Source organism: Plectropomus leopardus, chromosome 11 (assembly GCF_026936395.1).
Source record: "Plectropomus leopardus strain MGB_pleo_1.0 chromosome 11, ASM2693639v1, whole genome shotgun sequence".
NCBI classification, from domain to species: Eukaryota; Metazoa; Chordata; class Actinopteri; order Perciformes; family Serranidae; genus Plectropomus; species Plectropomus leopardus.
The window spans coordinates 10967734-10982678 of NC_142186.1; the positions used below are offsets into that span (position 1 = coordinate 10967734).

Genomic DNA, 14945 nt, shown 5'->3' on the forward strand with positions numbered 1-14945 from the left:
GAGTCCCCTCCCTGCTTCCTCTCATCATACCGTCACCACATTCAAAGGGCTAAATAGATCTGTTGGTTGTGCAGTATGAGGCACTATCGAGACACAGCAGCAACACTGTATACAGTATACAGTACATATGCTCAGTGTCAAGCAGAGTGCAGTTGTCACGGTGCAAAATTACACCAGCAGTTCTCCCACTGTGTGTCTCCAAATGTCCCTAAATGTACAAGGACATGTTTAAGTTAACCAGTGGTGGAAGAGGTATTAAGATCCTTTGCTCGGGTAAAAGTACAAATATAACCCTGCGTAAATACTCAATACAAGTTACAATTTAAAGTCATGCATTAAAAATGGTACTTCAGTAAAAGTAATTATTTTCAGGAAATTGTACACAAAGTATTAAAAGTATAAAACATAAAAGAAAAGCATCCAACGCAGAAACCCTTAACTTAAACGTTAATTAAAATAGTTTGCAAATGAATTTTCTGTTTAGTGACTGATTGAGTTAACTAACTGTTGCAGACCAACTTGTGTAAAGTAATTAGTAATTTAATTTATAACAAAACTTCATATTTTACACTTATGTTTTTTATGCAAAACTCATAATTTGTGAAGTAACTATAGCTGTCAGATAAATGTAGTTAACCAAAAAGTACAATATTTCCTTCTGAAATGTATTGGAGTAAAAAAACTCAAATTCATACTTAAGTACAGTACTTTAGTAAATATACTTTAAAAGTTACAATCCACCACTGAAGATCACAGATTGATTGGCAGCAGACATATTGTACTATGAAACACTCAAACAAAGAATAGTCTGGGAACAATGAGCTCGGAAAGACTTGAAAAACGACTTGTTCTCATCCACCTTCTTGTTCCTGTGTTAGAAAATAAATATAATCTGTGATTTTGAGAACTGAGTCAATATTATGAGTGAAAAGTCATTATCGAACATGTTGATTTGAGTCATGTGTATGTGATAGCTGTCACAGTCTGCTGTGGTTCCTTTACACTTTTGGGAAGCCTGGACTAACTGTCTGCTAAAGATTCATTTAAGTCGCCTTCATTAGTTGGTCTGTCTTTAATTTGGTCGCTTGCTGTTGGGATGATTGTGTTTTCTTGTGTTTTTAGTTTAATTTTACTGTGTTTTTCGCCTCTTGTGTTCCTGTGCTGCCTTTCCCTCATTTACGATCTACACACTTGTCCTGCATCAGCATTGTTAGTCCTTCCCTGCTGCTCAGTTTCTCCCAGCCAATCAGCTCCCTGCCTCTTATTCTGCCTCATCACCTTATTCCCCTCACCTGAGCTTCTCTGCCCTTTTTCTCCAGCTGCACTTCATTTCCTCGTCAGTCTAGTTTGTATTTAAGCCATGGTTTTCAGTTTAGTCTTTGTTGGATCCTTGATTTGGTTGTGTGATAATCAGTTGCTGTTCCCTTGGAAAAAAAAGTCATTTTGTGTTTCTGTTGCGTGTTGTCGCCTACATTTGGGTCTGACCATCCTGTAGCTTTTTAGCTCCTCAGAGAAAACACATATATGTTTTGAAAGTGCAGAGGCATGAGCAGAAACCTTGCTGAAACACATATGGCCTTTTGAAGTCCAGCTATGAACAAGTTAAATTGAATCAATACATAATTTATGTAATAAGTGCGGCATGCAGACACAAATCATGCCTACAAGTGTGCTGACTCAGCGCAGATACCGTTGAATGAGAAAAGTTGAAAAGCTAAAGGAGAATGTCTATTTGAAAGAGACACAGAAAGCCTGAACCTTTTTGTGTTATATTGCATTTTATTTTTATATTTTGAATTGTCCCTTGACACCTGAATTTTGTGACCAGACCCACTGCTTGAAATGAAACCTACACCCTTGTTTTGTATCTTGTACCCACAAGCAAAATATACCGGGACTGCTAAATGATCTTAATGACATTTTAAAACAGAAATACAATTTGTCCTTGTCCACAGGGTGGTGTAACTGGACCATGCAGCTGCTGTCGGCGATGCAAATCACTGGTGGGTTACAAAAAGAGCCAAACGTGCCTGATTCACAAACACCTCTTTTAAACGGTTATAATCTTCCTGTCTAGCACTTATTTCTGTGTAGATCTCTAATAGGCCATAACTCTTTCAGCAATTGCCAGTAAACTCAGAGAACCCATCTGGCTAAACATCTGCATGTACAGACCACGTTTTGTTTCATTCTGATAAAAGGATGGCAAATGGCGTGGCTTTGAGTCTGCACTTATTGAAATACTGCATAATGGAGTGGCAGGTTTGTCTTGCTCCTTCTTCAGACAGAATGAAACAAGACTGAGTTAAGACCGTGTACAGTGGTTCCCAACCTTTTTCCTTCAGGGACTTATTATAGAGTAAATTGATGACATATTTTAGGGATATTTCATATTATAAAAATTTATTACAATCACAGTATAGAACAACTATATAATATAATAATATTTCAACATAAAGAGGACAAGACAAGAAATTAAAAAAGAAGCAGGAAAAAAAGACGATTTTAATTTAGATACTGAGTTAGTAGTATGCTATGGCTTTAACACAGAATAAAAAGAAAGCATGCTTATGTATTTGATAAGATGTCTTTATTGCCACCATAATTTTTTGTAAGCAGTTCTTTCACAATAACCAATGATTGCTCACTGAACTCCATGTGTTATTGGTCAGTTTAACTTCAGTAAAAGGAGCTCTTTGGTTAACTTGACATGGCTGATTCCACCGATTGTATGCTACTTTTTATAAAGCATTAGAAAAACACTCTTCACTTCTATGAAAGAAAACCGGGGTCTGAATTTCACAAATTTCATCCAAACTCATACATTGTCCCTCTTTATTTTTACTGCTGACAACACTCTCCTCACTTCAAGTTCTGTCGTTTGTTTGTGAGATGCAACAATTGCAACAGACATTCAAGCAATAAAAATGAGTTAGTTTTATTGTTTGTCCAGTGTTTAAAAACTACAACATATAATTTTTCCCATCATTGCTTACTTTAAATAAAAAATAGAAAGACTGATTTAATGGAAGCAAGCAGATATATGAATTGAATAAATGGTGCAGCATCAGTTAGATTAACGACACTGTTGAATACAGTGTGGAAATTCATATGTGTCAGATATCGAATATCTTGTATAGATCTCAAATAAACTTTTTTTTTTTACAGGTTTCTTCCACTAATATGTCTTCCAGCATCATTACTGGAGGCAGTTATTTTTGAATACAAACACAAATCTAATTGTTCATAAGAACTAAGCAACATAACCAACAGGGTGATTGTTACATTTTTGTTTTAAACATTTTGCTTCATCAGGCAGCATACAATAAGAAGATGCATAGAAAAGAGGGAGAGACATGCAACTCAGTTTGGGCTCCCAGTCTGCATATATTGCGGTCTGCTGAATTATGAAGAATTTGTAATAAAAAAGTTTTATGCAGAACAGACAATGTCAAAGTTCACAAGAAGTTGTTTCCTGCTCTACAGTGTAAATGGAAATGAAGTTATCGGTTCTCATGCGGACGGCTGATGTGTTGTTCAGCTGAGAGAGAAGATGGGAAAGGACAGAGAAGCAAAGAACTGATTAGAATCACATGAGCAGAAACGTGTTCATTTTGAATAGAAGTGAATATGTTTACATTTTATTTGTTCTTTATTCCTGCATGGTTTTAAGTGTCTTCATATTTTGTAAATTATTTAGATAAACTTTATATATATGTATATATGTATATGTATATATATGTGTGTGTGTGTGTGTGTGTGTGTGTGTGTATGTATATATGCATATGTTTGTATGTATGTATGTATGTATGTATGTATATATATGTATGTGTATATATATACATTTTATTTTATTTTATTTATTTTTTTATGCCGTCAAGTGGCATTTTTTCTTCCAGGGGCAAATAAATAAAATAAATAAATAATAAATTAAGTTATGCAGGGAACCATTCCAAGTAAAAAATGAAGTGAAATTAAATGAAAAAAGTAAAATAAAATAAAATAAAATAAAATAAAATAAAATAAAATAAAATAAAATAAAATAAAATAAAATAAAATAAAATAAAATAAAATAAAATAAAAAACCCAGCAAAAAACTAAGCTGGACAAAAGCACATCTCTAGGGTTTGTAAATGATTCTAGTAAGTGTAGTGTCATACCTGATTTGTCTCTTGGTCAGTGGTGAGTCTGTTGCAGTAATGTGTAAACAACTTTGGAGGAATCCCTGTGCGTTTTGTCACCACCCAGTGGCAGACTGTGGACCTGCACCTGGTCCACACTGAAGCAATAAACAAACAGCAACCGTGAGAGTTCATCTGGACATCTGCCTCAGATCAAACCATAAAAGCAGATCTTCATTTTGCTCCAGAACCATTCAAATGTTTTTAATATCCAAAACTGGGATGAGAAATTTATTGTGCTCTCATAAACATGAGGAAGGTGTTGGATATCACAGAGGAAAGAGAGTAAAGACAGAGGAAAAACAAGGAGCAGAAAGTATAAGGAGACTCGAGAGAAAGTGATGACAGGAAGATAAAGAAGAAAGGCAAGAGGGAGCAGTGTGGTTGTGAAATAAAATGCAAGACATGAAACAGTAGATTGCTGCTGCGGTCAACAGCTCTGCAGACAGACAGATGGTGGAAATGACAGAGAGAAAAAAGGAAGAAAGAGACAAAGAGAGAGGAATGTAGTTTGGAGGACAAGAGAAAGTGACGGAGGAAGATGGCGTGTACCTGGACCTTTTGGAGTAGTGGACAGTGATGTAGTTGGGTGCGGGGTTGTGAGTTTCAACTTCTGTGATTGGTGGAGCATCCTTCAGGGGAACGATGGCCGGATGGCTGCTGTCACTCAAGTCCTCTGGCTCCTCCTACACACACACACACACACACACACACACACACACACACACACACACACACACACACACACACACACACAAAAATACATAACTTAGATAATTAGTTCTGTACTGTCATTTCTTTTCCAGAGTATTACGAGACTCTCAGATTGTGTCCTGAGTTGTGTACCGGTATGTCGGACATCTTGCCCTTTCTCACTGGAAAGGTCTGTTGGGCTGACTCATAGAACATGGTGTCAGCTGTCAATGATGGACGCTGGGGTCACACACACACACACACACACACACACACACACACACACAAAAAGAATAATGGAAACAGACAAACGAAGGGTCATTTACAATCGATAGTGTAACAGAAAATTGCATTGTGGGATCTTTTCATTATTCTTCTTTTGTTTTCATTTCAAGCAAGTAAAAAAACAACAGTAATAACATATAAAAGGTGCTTTACCTTGTTAGCTCCTTCTCCTGACTCCATGTCTACTCTGTGCATGTTCTTACTGAGAAGACACAAGGACAATATAATAAAACCATAACCAAATGATGGCTTTAATGCAAATAAACCACAAAAGTGGCAGTTTGGAGATAACAGAAACCTTGAAAATAAGTCTGTAGTAGACACATAATCATTATGTATTCTTCCAAAAAACAGGACCACAATTATGTTTTTTTTAAGGGGGACTTATTATGCTTTCTTTTTTATTTTGTGTTTTATTTATAATATTACAATGAAGGAGGCTCCTCATATTAAACGTGGCCAGAGTATTAAATAATGAGCTAAACATATGTTATAGAAATTCTTGAGAGCAAAAACCTCAGGTTTCCGTTCTAAATAATCTGTATCCAACAGTTTTTTTCTACTTCTGCTACAATATGACCAGTGGCGTAGTGGAGGGTATGGAGGTATACAGAATATACCCACCTCCTTTTTCTGGTTGTTTACAGTATACCCACCTATTAGCCAAAAACACACTGGGATATATTAGAGAGTATACCCACTTCCTCCTTGGTAACCTTCCCATCTACCTAGTAGTACACCCATCTCATCAACTACCACTATACCACTGAGTGTGATGTCATTGCATGCTAGATTTCTTTAAATGAAGATGTTAAAATATGGAAGACCTGAAAACGCTGACCAGTCAGAGGAGACTGGGTTTTTTTGTGAGAGACGGCTTAAAGAGATAGGCGCTAAAATGGAGCGTTTCAGACAGTGTGAGGAAAGTGTTTTTTGAAGCATGTAAACATGTTCTACCTTACAAGTATGAACCTGAAAATGAGAATAATAGGTCCTTTTTAAAACATGTGTAAGTGAACAGAAATAGCTCATCAAGCAATGAGCAAATAGCAGTGTACTTCCTGTCACCTGATCATAATGGCCACTGTGAGAGTGATGAGTGCAGCAGATACCCCTACTGCTGACGCCAAGGCAATGACCTTCAGACGACCTGCCAAAGGGAGGACAACAGAGGTTATCAACATGACTAGAAAGGAGAAGAAATGAGGGCAGCATAAGAGGAATAAAAATAGAAGTTGAGCAGATATAAAAATAGAAACAGAGAAAGTGAGCAAAGAGCTGTGCATCATCCTGAAGGCGTCTAGACTTTGAGACTTGTGTTTCCAGTTCAGATTTCCAAACCTAACTCCACTTCTTCAGCTGTCTAGACTCAAATAGTAGTTTTCCACAACACCTCATCACTCCTTCCTCTCCCCTCATATTGAGAGGGCTTTACATGACTCACCATGACTCATAGACAAACAGTCAGAAACCATAAGACCAAACACAACGGAGCAAGAGCCCAGACCTCATGCTGCGAAAGTGACAGGGAGGTTTTATCGCTCAGAAACCTGTCCAATATCCCATGTGTTTGGGGGGGCACTGTGTGAGATAATCAGGAACATATATCTATAAATGTGGCAAGCTTATCATAGACGCTTCATCTCATCCATTACACTTCTAAAAGTGATATGCACAATAACTCAGAACATACACAACCACCACAGTATACACAGGGGAGTGCAGGAGAACAGCTGTCAGCAGAGATGAGCCACTAAAAGGCCTTCAGATTGAGTGTGAATGTTACTGTTAGACCTTCACAACTCATGAAAATCATCACATACATTTTTAAAAACATTGTATGATAAAATGACTTTTAATACTCCAGCAGAGTAATTATCAGATACTTTAAGACTTTTTCTCATGTATTATTCTAATAGATGACTTTAACTTCTACAAAAGTAATTTTCTTGAAGTATATCTGTAATATTGCTCAAGTTGGGCTTTCAGGTACTTCATCCAAAACTGAGTACAATATTTATCAGGTAAAAAACACCACAAGTATTGTACAAAGATGTGACCTGATGATGATGTTTAAGTAAAAGGGTCATGGAAATTACTGCAGTTCTTCCTGAGGGAGACATGTGGACTAAATAACACAACAATCAACGCCAAGACATTTCACTCAAAACCATAAATGTGAACCTCGTGGTGTACAAAATGACACGTCAATCCATTTGATAATTGTTGAAATATTTCACTCTACAACTGTACTAAAAAACACAACATGCTGTCTTTTCGTTCTGATAGAACACAAAGACACACAAGCTTAAGAAAAAGACGTGTCCCTGCATGAATAATTATGTACCTCTGACTCGTACGGTGAGGACAGGAGAGCTGTGGGCTCCGATTCGATTCCTGGCCTCACAATAGTACTGGCCGCTCTCTCGAGGGCCGACCTCTGAGAAGGTGAAGACAGGACCGGACTTGCTGCCCCACGCTGCATGGAGCACAGAAAGGGACAAGATCTTAGTTTTTCAGAGGATACAAACCACCGGAAAGTCACCTTACAGTCACAATACCTTACTGACTACAAACATTTACAGGTGACAGTTTGTAGTATTGATGATTTTGTAATGTTAACCTTGAGTGGAATCACATTTTTACGATGCTAACATTGTACAGAGCCCCCGTCCAGAGCTAAGCGGTGCCATGTGAAGTTGTCCACTGCCGGGTTTGCCTGACTGCTGCAGGTCAAGGTCAAAGGTCGGCCAGCATCCACCACACTGGAGGGACGAGCCAGAACTGAGGTGTTCTTAGGAGGGTCTAGAGAGAGAATTACAGAAAGATACTGTAGATGCAGACGGCTAAGAAACATTTTGTCTTGTAAATTGTGTTCTAGAGAGACAGGACAAAGAGAAGAGCAAGTTCAGACTGAGAAGAGGAGGCATATCTGAGAATTGTTCTTAACACTGTCACTGAGCAGCATGTCCACAGATAAAAATCAGTATTTATAACTGATATTTAAAGAATGAATGAAAGAATGAAATCACACACATACACACACACACACACACATACACGCACACACATGCGCATGCGCATGCACACACACACACGCGCGCACACACACACACACACACACACACCAAACTCACTACTTACAAAGTATAGTGAGTGTAGCAACAGGGGAGGTCTGGTATCCGAACCGGTTCCAAGCTGTACAGTAGTACTGACCAGCAAGGTGAGCACGCACCGAGGGGAACGACATGTTCTGGAAGGTTCCTTTAGCCAACACCTGGTCACCTAGGATACGATACCAAGCATACCTGCAGGAGGAAGGACGCTGAGGATGATGATGACGATGATGAAAAAGATTACAGGATTGGGCAATTTGTGATAATATAATATTTGTTCCTTGATGATTAGGTTCTATAACACTGGATTTAAGTTAGATTTATCAGTATTTAAATGGTTCTGTCCATTTTGTGGTTTTGTGTATAAAATGTTTAGAAATTTGATAAAAAAAAGAGAAATGACAAATGACAGAATCATGATATGATGACAAAGACAGCAAAAACACCCATAAGAACTCAGTTCCCTGTCAGCATCATGTATTAGTTGGTAAATACTGATAAACATGGGGGAGAAGTATTTGTCATACCTGCTGGCAGGAGGGTTGGCGTGGCTGACGCAGCTCATGTTTACATATGAGCCCTCTCTGATGTCGGCTGGAGGACTCACTATCACGCGCGTGTTCTTTGGAGAGTCTAAACAGACAGAGAGGAAAACAGGAGCACCGTTACTGTCATGTTTGTGTTTTGATTTGACATAAGGTCCATGCAACAACTGATCCCAAATGTGGAGTGAAACTGAGGCCGCAATGGTGCCTGTTCATTATTGATGAATCACTTCAGCTACAAAAAATCTGCAATTTGAGTTTGTATCACTTCCTGTTGAATCCATATGACAGAAGATACCCATTATGACTAGAGTCTAAAATAAAGTTGTTGCCTCATCAGTTTGACCCAGGATAACCTTTGACAGATTTACACAACAGAAACTGTCTGTGATAGCAACGCAAACATGCAACAAACTTACAGGTGACGTTGAGTAGAAGTGGTTTGGAGCGGTCTGTTCCCAGTGAGTTACGTGCTACGCAGAAGTACTGTCCTCTGTCAGTGTATTTGAGGTGGGACAAACGCAGCTGAGGCCTAAAACTGTCTGGGATGCTGCCACTCTCCATGTCTTAAGAGCAGGAAAACACAAAAGCAGATTAGTGCAAACATGAACTGACATGACGAGCATGATCTAAAGATCATAAAATGTTATGTTTTTCTTTAAAGGTCATGCAATTGTAGAGGAAACTTCCGAAACGTCTGCTGTTCACAAGTGTCCAGGGAAAACTTGATCCTGCTCTGTTTCAACAAATCATTACAGAACCTTCACTTGTCCAACTGCAGGACAAAATTCACATTACAGCATCAACCAGTTATTTCATATCCACGACACAGCTAGTATATGTGTACACGGACATCATCCGCTGTTTGGTGGTGAACATTGTGCACTGTGGTGTACCTTTGAACCATGCAAAGCTCTCTACAGGTGGAGCTGCATCACTACTGCAGGTGAGAGTAACCGATCCCCCCTCTGTCACCTCCCCGACTGGGAAGACTGTGATTGAGGTGGAACGTGGACCATCTAGAGGGGAAGAGAGTGATAACAGGATGGGAAGAAAAGGAGGATATATGAAAGAAATGGGGACAAAGAGGACAAAGGAGGGGGGCGAAGATGAAATAATGCAAAATGCAAATAGAGTTTACAAACTTGTTTCAATGATTTAACATTCATCAAGGCTGATACTGTGTGCAGGCTACAGTTTAATGGATTTTGCCACGACAAATTGTTCCTTGCGTTTATGTGTTAAGTCCATAGACTGTATAAAATAAGGCATATGACCAGGGTGACGTCACCCATTGGTTTTTGGACAGTTTTGATGAGTTTGGCATTTTGGCCATCGCCATCTTGGATATTTAAAGCCAGAAGTGACCATATTTAGATGAGAGTTTGGAGAAACCGTAATGCTAGCTGCTAGCTTGGTGGTTAGCACAGCAATTTTACAGCTATGGCTATCTGTGATAATGCTAATGCTAATTTTGACTGGCAAAAACAAGGCTTAAGCTATCAAAATAAAATGTACTTACTGGAAAAAACTGAATATCAGACAACCAAACTATTTTAGGTGACTAAAATACTACAATTAACTTAAAGAACTGAAAAAACCCTGAAATAGTGATAATGACATCTCCCCTATGTGAATGTGGGGTTATGCATGTGGTTACATTACCTAACCAATGTTACGCCCATTGTTAACAAATGGTTCCCACCTGTCACTCAAAGAGACCATGTCTTGTATGCTCAACTTTAAGCCTCAAAAACATCCAGACAGGGGGGTTATATTAAAATGAATCCCCTGTATAGTTGTCATGAAGGGGGATATTAGCTATAGATACCAAAACCATTTTATGTACCAGGCTACAAGTGTTTGTCTCTTCTGTAAAGATGGGCATTTTAACATGGTTTTTAACAGGTCTATGGTGATCGACTCATTATTGGAGTCACTTAGAGGAGATGTAGTAGTTTTTTGTACTTCTGTGCTTTTTTTTTCAGCCCCAGGCTACCACTTGGTTGTGTCCCAAAAGTAAAACACATCAGAGCAATACTTGTATGCAACTATGATCCTCCCTCTGAAACATGTTCAGATACATGTGACTTGTTACTTTGAAAAACTGTCTGTTTCTATCAGCTTGCTTGAGATTACTCACGTCCCAGAGCCAGTGAGAGAGACGGTGACTGTACATTCTGCGGTGGGATTGGTCGACAGGTGTACGCTCCAGCATGTTGCTGGTCAAAGCGGTTGATAATCATCCATTTCTCATAGGAGCCGAGGTTGAGTCCGTTCCTGTGTGCAGAAAACTGTATCATCTGCCGTGTATTAACTACAATATTATGCTCTGAACCACAGTGTAGATGACCAAACAATAATACACTCTCATGCACAATAACACACCTGTACAGAGCAAGGCTCCGCCCTGGAGCAGCACATCCTCGGGCCTGGCAGCCTACAAACACAGTCTCTCCGAGGCCAAACATGTTGGCGGGTCTTGCTGGATGTGCCTGTACCTGGAGGTCTGAAACACTCACAGACATTGACACATGCACGAAAACACTGGCTGGATGAGTCCAGTGCCGCCTCTGTTAGTATGAGCCTACCTGTTACATCCAGAGTGATGGTGTTTGGGGAGGTCCATCTCCCCAACGGTTGGTCTGTTTCAAACCTGAAGTGGTACTGGCCTGCATCACTCAGCTTAACTACCCGAATCTGGACTGAACAGCTGGAGTAGCTGCCCCCGATGTAGCTGGAACCCACCATTCATTTGTCATTACATTTACTCATGATTTGAAATTTTCAGCATGTTTTCAAAAATCACTGTATGTTTCTCCTACCGGGTGCGCCCGCGGTACGACAGGCTGATCTCGTTTGAATCTGTGTGGTGAGCAAACTCCCTGCGACCTTCTGCAGACACACGGAACCACATGACCCGCCTCACAGTGTGACCTGTGAGGTTAAAGACCAAAAATCATACATGTAGCCAAATATTTTTAGGCTTTAGAGTGAACTTTGGTCTCTTGGAACTTGGACACATGTGGCATCCAGAGGAATTTATGGCTTTATTAATCATTATAGACATGAAAATACAGTAAAAAGTATACGTTTTTCTTTCACAGATTACAGTATTTATTGGCTTTTTTGGTACAAAATGTTATATGCATATGCAAATTCATATAGAATAAGTATCCAAAGTACTTTACTCTGTTCAGTCTAGATATTATGCTATTTCCCATCTCCCCTCACAAACCAACCCACCAGCTAGTCATTTTTATTTTAAGTCTGATTGTATCCAGTCATTATGGACTAAAAGTTTGTGAGAGTTCCCAACTGTGGAACAGCAGATATAATTTTCTTTTAGCGTTGCAACGATGTGAGATTTTCATGGTACGGGAACCAAATCACAAAAGATCATGGTATAAAACTATTATTATTATTACTATTATTATCATTATTATTATTATTATTTTCATCAGTTACAATGCCTTTTAAAGGATTTTTTGGTTGATAAAAAACTTTGTGTAGAACCCATTCCCTTAAATGGATGTTTGTGTAAAAAAAACAGTACAAAAAATGTTTACTGAAAATAAACAAAATGAAGAGGAGATCCATCCAGCTGCATTCTTTTCAATAATACTATACAATAATACTTACATGGTATGATAACCATCAAATTTGCCTTGAAACCAGTGACCTGTTGCAACCCCATTTTCATTACATCAAGCTTATTATCATACTTGTGACAACTAATAATATCAAACACAGAAACCATGGATTGTACAAACTTAACTAGACTTGATCGAAAAAGAGATAAAATAAAATAAAACTGAGTTTAGATTTAAAAAATGTATTTAAGTTCCAAAAAGGAAAAAAAAGAACTGTGTGGGGGGAAAGGTAAAAACTTTGTTTTTGAATTACAAAAATGAATAATACAAAATGGAATAGAGAAGGTTTATACATGGATTTCATACCTGATGGATAATCATAACGGCAGGGCAGAGTGACAGTTGTTCCTGCCCACACACAGATCTCCCTTCTGGAAAATGACACACTCCACCTGCTCTGGATCCCTGTAGGACAATTTAACATCACAAACACCAAGAAACATTAATACAACAACTACATACACAAATGCACGGTTAAAAGAGGCAAACTAAAAACAGTATGCACACCTAAAAACATATGCAAAGCAAATAAGGCTGAAAGATGAAGAGCATCTCAGCTGTCTTTTAATTCTTTTAATCATTTCATGAAGGACCAGTTCAGGGTTCCAAACAAATAAGCGTCTGGCTGTAACATCCACAAAAAAATAAGCTACCAAACATTTAGGGAAAACATACTGGAGCTGGAAATTTCAACTGCCCACAAGTAAAAGTTTTCCTTCACTGCTGCTCCTCAGAGGGAGACGTGTCAAACCACAGCTCTGATCGACTCAGAGAGTGACACATAAATTGGAGCAGTGAACATGAGCCTTAATGTGCAGCCGTGGTGTCATCCTGTGCTGCTTACTGCCTGCCTGCCTGACTACCTTGCACAAAAGGCAATCAATACTTATAAATAACTTGAGCGTAAAGGCAAGGGCACCTGGCTGCAGGACCTTAGGTGCATAATGGATCCTATAAGTCAGTCATTCATTTTTCAACTGTTGTTGCTTGTATTAAAACATGTCTGTCATTAAGATATATCTGGAATAAAATACAAATATCTCACAATAAAGGAGTCTGGCAATTCATCTCTTGCACCCTTGATAATAGGAATATAGTTATTCAGACCTTTTTAAGTTTTATACCTCATGATGAAAAGAAAAGTTGCAATTTCTGAAGTATTTTAGTGTTTTCTCTTACCTGGTAAAGCTGTAAGGATGGTGCCCAGAACTAACACACCTGCCAACATCTCCGCTGACACGAGCTCTGTAATGTCACCGGAGAAAGGGAAAAGCAAAGGCAGAGGTGAACAAAACATTGTGGAAAAAAAACACCATACAGCTGATTAAATGTGAAGCACTCACCCCTTAAAGTACCTTCATTCACCTCACTCAGTCAGACCGACCGGGGTTTGACGGATGCGAGATGGAGGTGAGGTTTTAGAGCGCGGATGAGAGTTGCATGGTGATCAGAATCAGGTGGTAGGAGACGGGAGGAGGAGTGGAAGGGGCAGACAGAGGAGGATGAGGAAGTGACTTCAGCTATTGTCCTGTGTTACATCTTCTAAACTTTCAACTGTTTCTATTTTCATTTTTTTTCCTCACTTCTCCATCTGAAAGTTATTTAAGGTCAATGATGTGCTGACTCTGGTTTCCTACTTTGTATTATTGTGAAAATGTGACATCCTTGTGATCACTTTCACAATTATCTCTTTTAAATGAACGTCATCAATAGACTATTTCTGGATTTTGTAAAGTGTCTGCCGCTGCTTTAGCAACCTCTTGACGACAACCTAGGAGGTTACTATGTGCTCTTATCTAACTCTTGGCAATGTGTATTTCTTTAAAGAAATGCAAAAATGAAATAAAATAAAATAAAAAAAGATGTTAACAACACTGGGATAAATACTACAAGCAAATTATACATGCAGTATAATTTTAGTGTACATGAACTCTTGAGAAAAATGTGTGGGTCTTTAAATGCTAAGGGTTTCACTAGTTAGTTGCTCAGTTTTCGGTGCTGGGCACAAAAGGCTTTCAGAGCAGAGGAACTTTTTCATAAGTCTAAGAGTCATAAGTCATAAGTCATAAGTCTTTTTTATTGTGTCAACACCACAAGTTGTAGGAAAGCTTGTTGTTCTTAAAACCCTGTTTTGAGGGAATACAACTCAATTTCAACCCATCAGAACAAAAGTGATGGTGCTATATCGACAGCTAGCTGGCTTACGTCACTTCAGCGTTCCTATTTGTGGTACAACTGTAAACTCTTATTTTTGGGGCTTTTTGCTTTTATTTGAGAAGATAATTTAAGTGAACAAGGGGGACAGAGAGGGGATAACTTGCAGCATAAATGAAAATGAAAATGCCTGTAGTATTAGTTTATCAGAGCTTTGACTGGAAAAGACCCTAATAAGAACAGTGAGAGTGAATCAAAACAGTAAAGTTGTGGGCTGTAAAAAAACAACAAAGGAATTAGCTAAAAGACGTTAAAATG

At 38.6% G+C, this 14945-nt stretch overlaps 1 protein-coding gene across 2 annotated transcripts; it reads right to left on the reverse strand.

The window, feature by feature from the left end:
* Nucleotides 1-2719: 2719 nt before the first annotated feature.
* On the reverse strand, nucleotides 2720-14277 carry LOC121946257 (B-cell receptor CD22). Of its 2 annotated transcripts, none has more exons than XM_042490756.2 (19): nucleotides 13817-14277; nucleotides 13653-13718; nucleotides 12780-12878; nucleotides 11646-11757; nucleotides 11412-11557; nucleotides 11209-11329; nucleotides 10964-11100; nucleotides 9717-9839; nucleotides 9240-9386; nucleotides 8803-8908; nucleotides 8304-8467; nucleotides 7815-7964; nucleotides 7507-7638; nucleotides 6228-6309; nucleotides 5313-5361; nucleotides 5028-5114; nucleotides 4740-4867; nucleotides 4161-4279; nucleotides 2720-3541 (listed from the first exon to the last, which is right to left on the reverse strand). In XM_042490756.2, the coding sequence occupies exons 2-18, from the start codon at nucleotides 13699-13701 to the stop codon at nucleotides 4177-4179; spliced, it is 1935 nt and encodes a 644-aa protein (XP_042346690.1). In that variant the 5' UTR covers nucleotides 13702-13718; nucleotides 13817-14277; the 3' UTR covers nucleotides 2720-3541; nucleotides 4161-4176. The 2 variants fall into 2 exon arrangements, with proteins under 2 accessions (XP_042346690.1, XP_042346689.1); XM_042490755.2 differs by having other exon boundaries at nucleotides 4734-4867.
* Nucleotides 14278-14945: the final 668 nt, after the last annotated feature.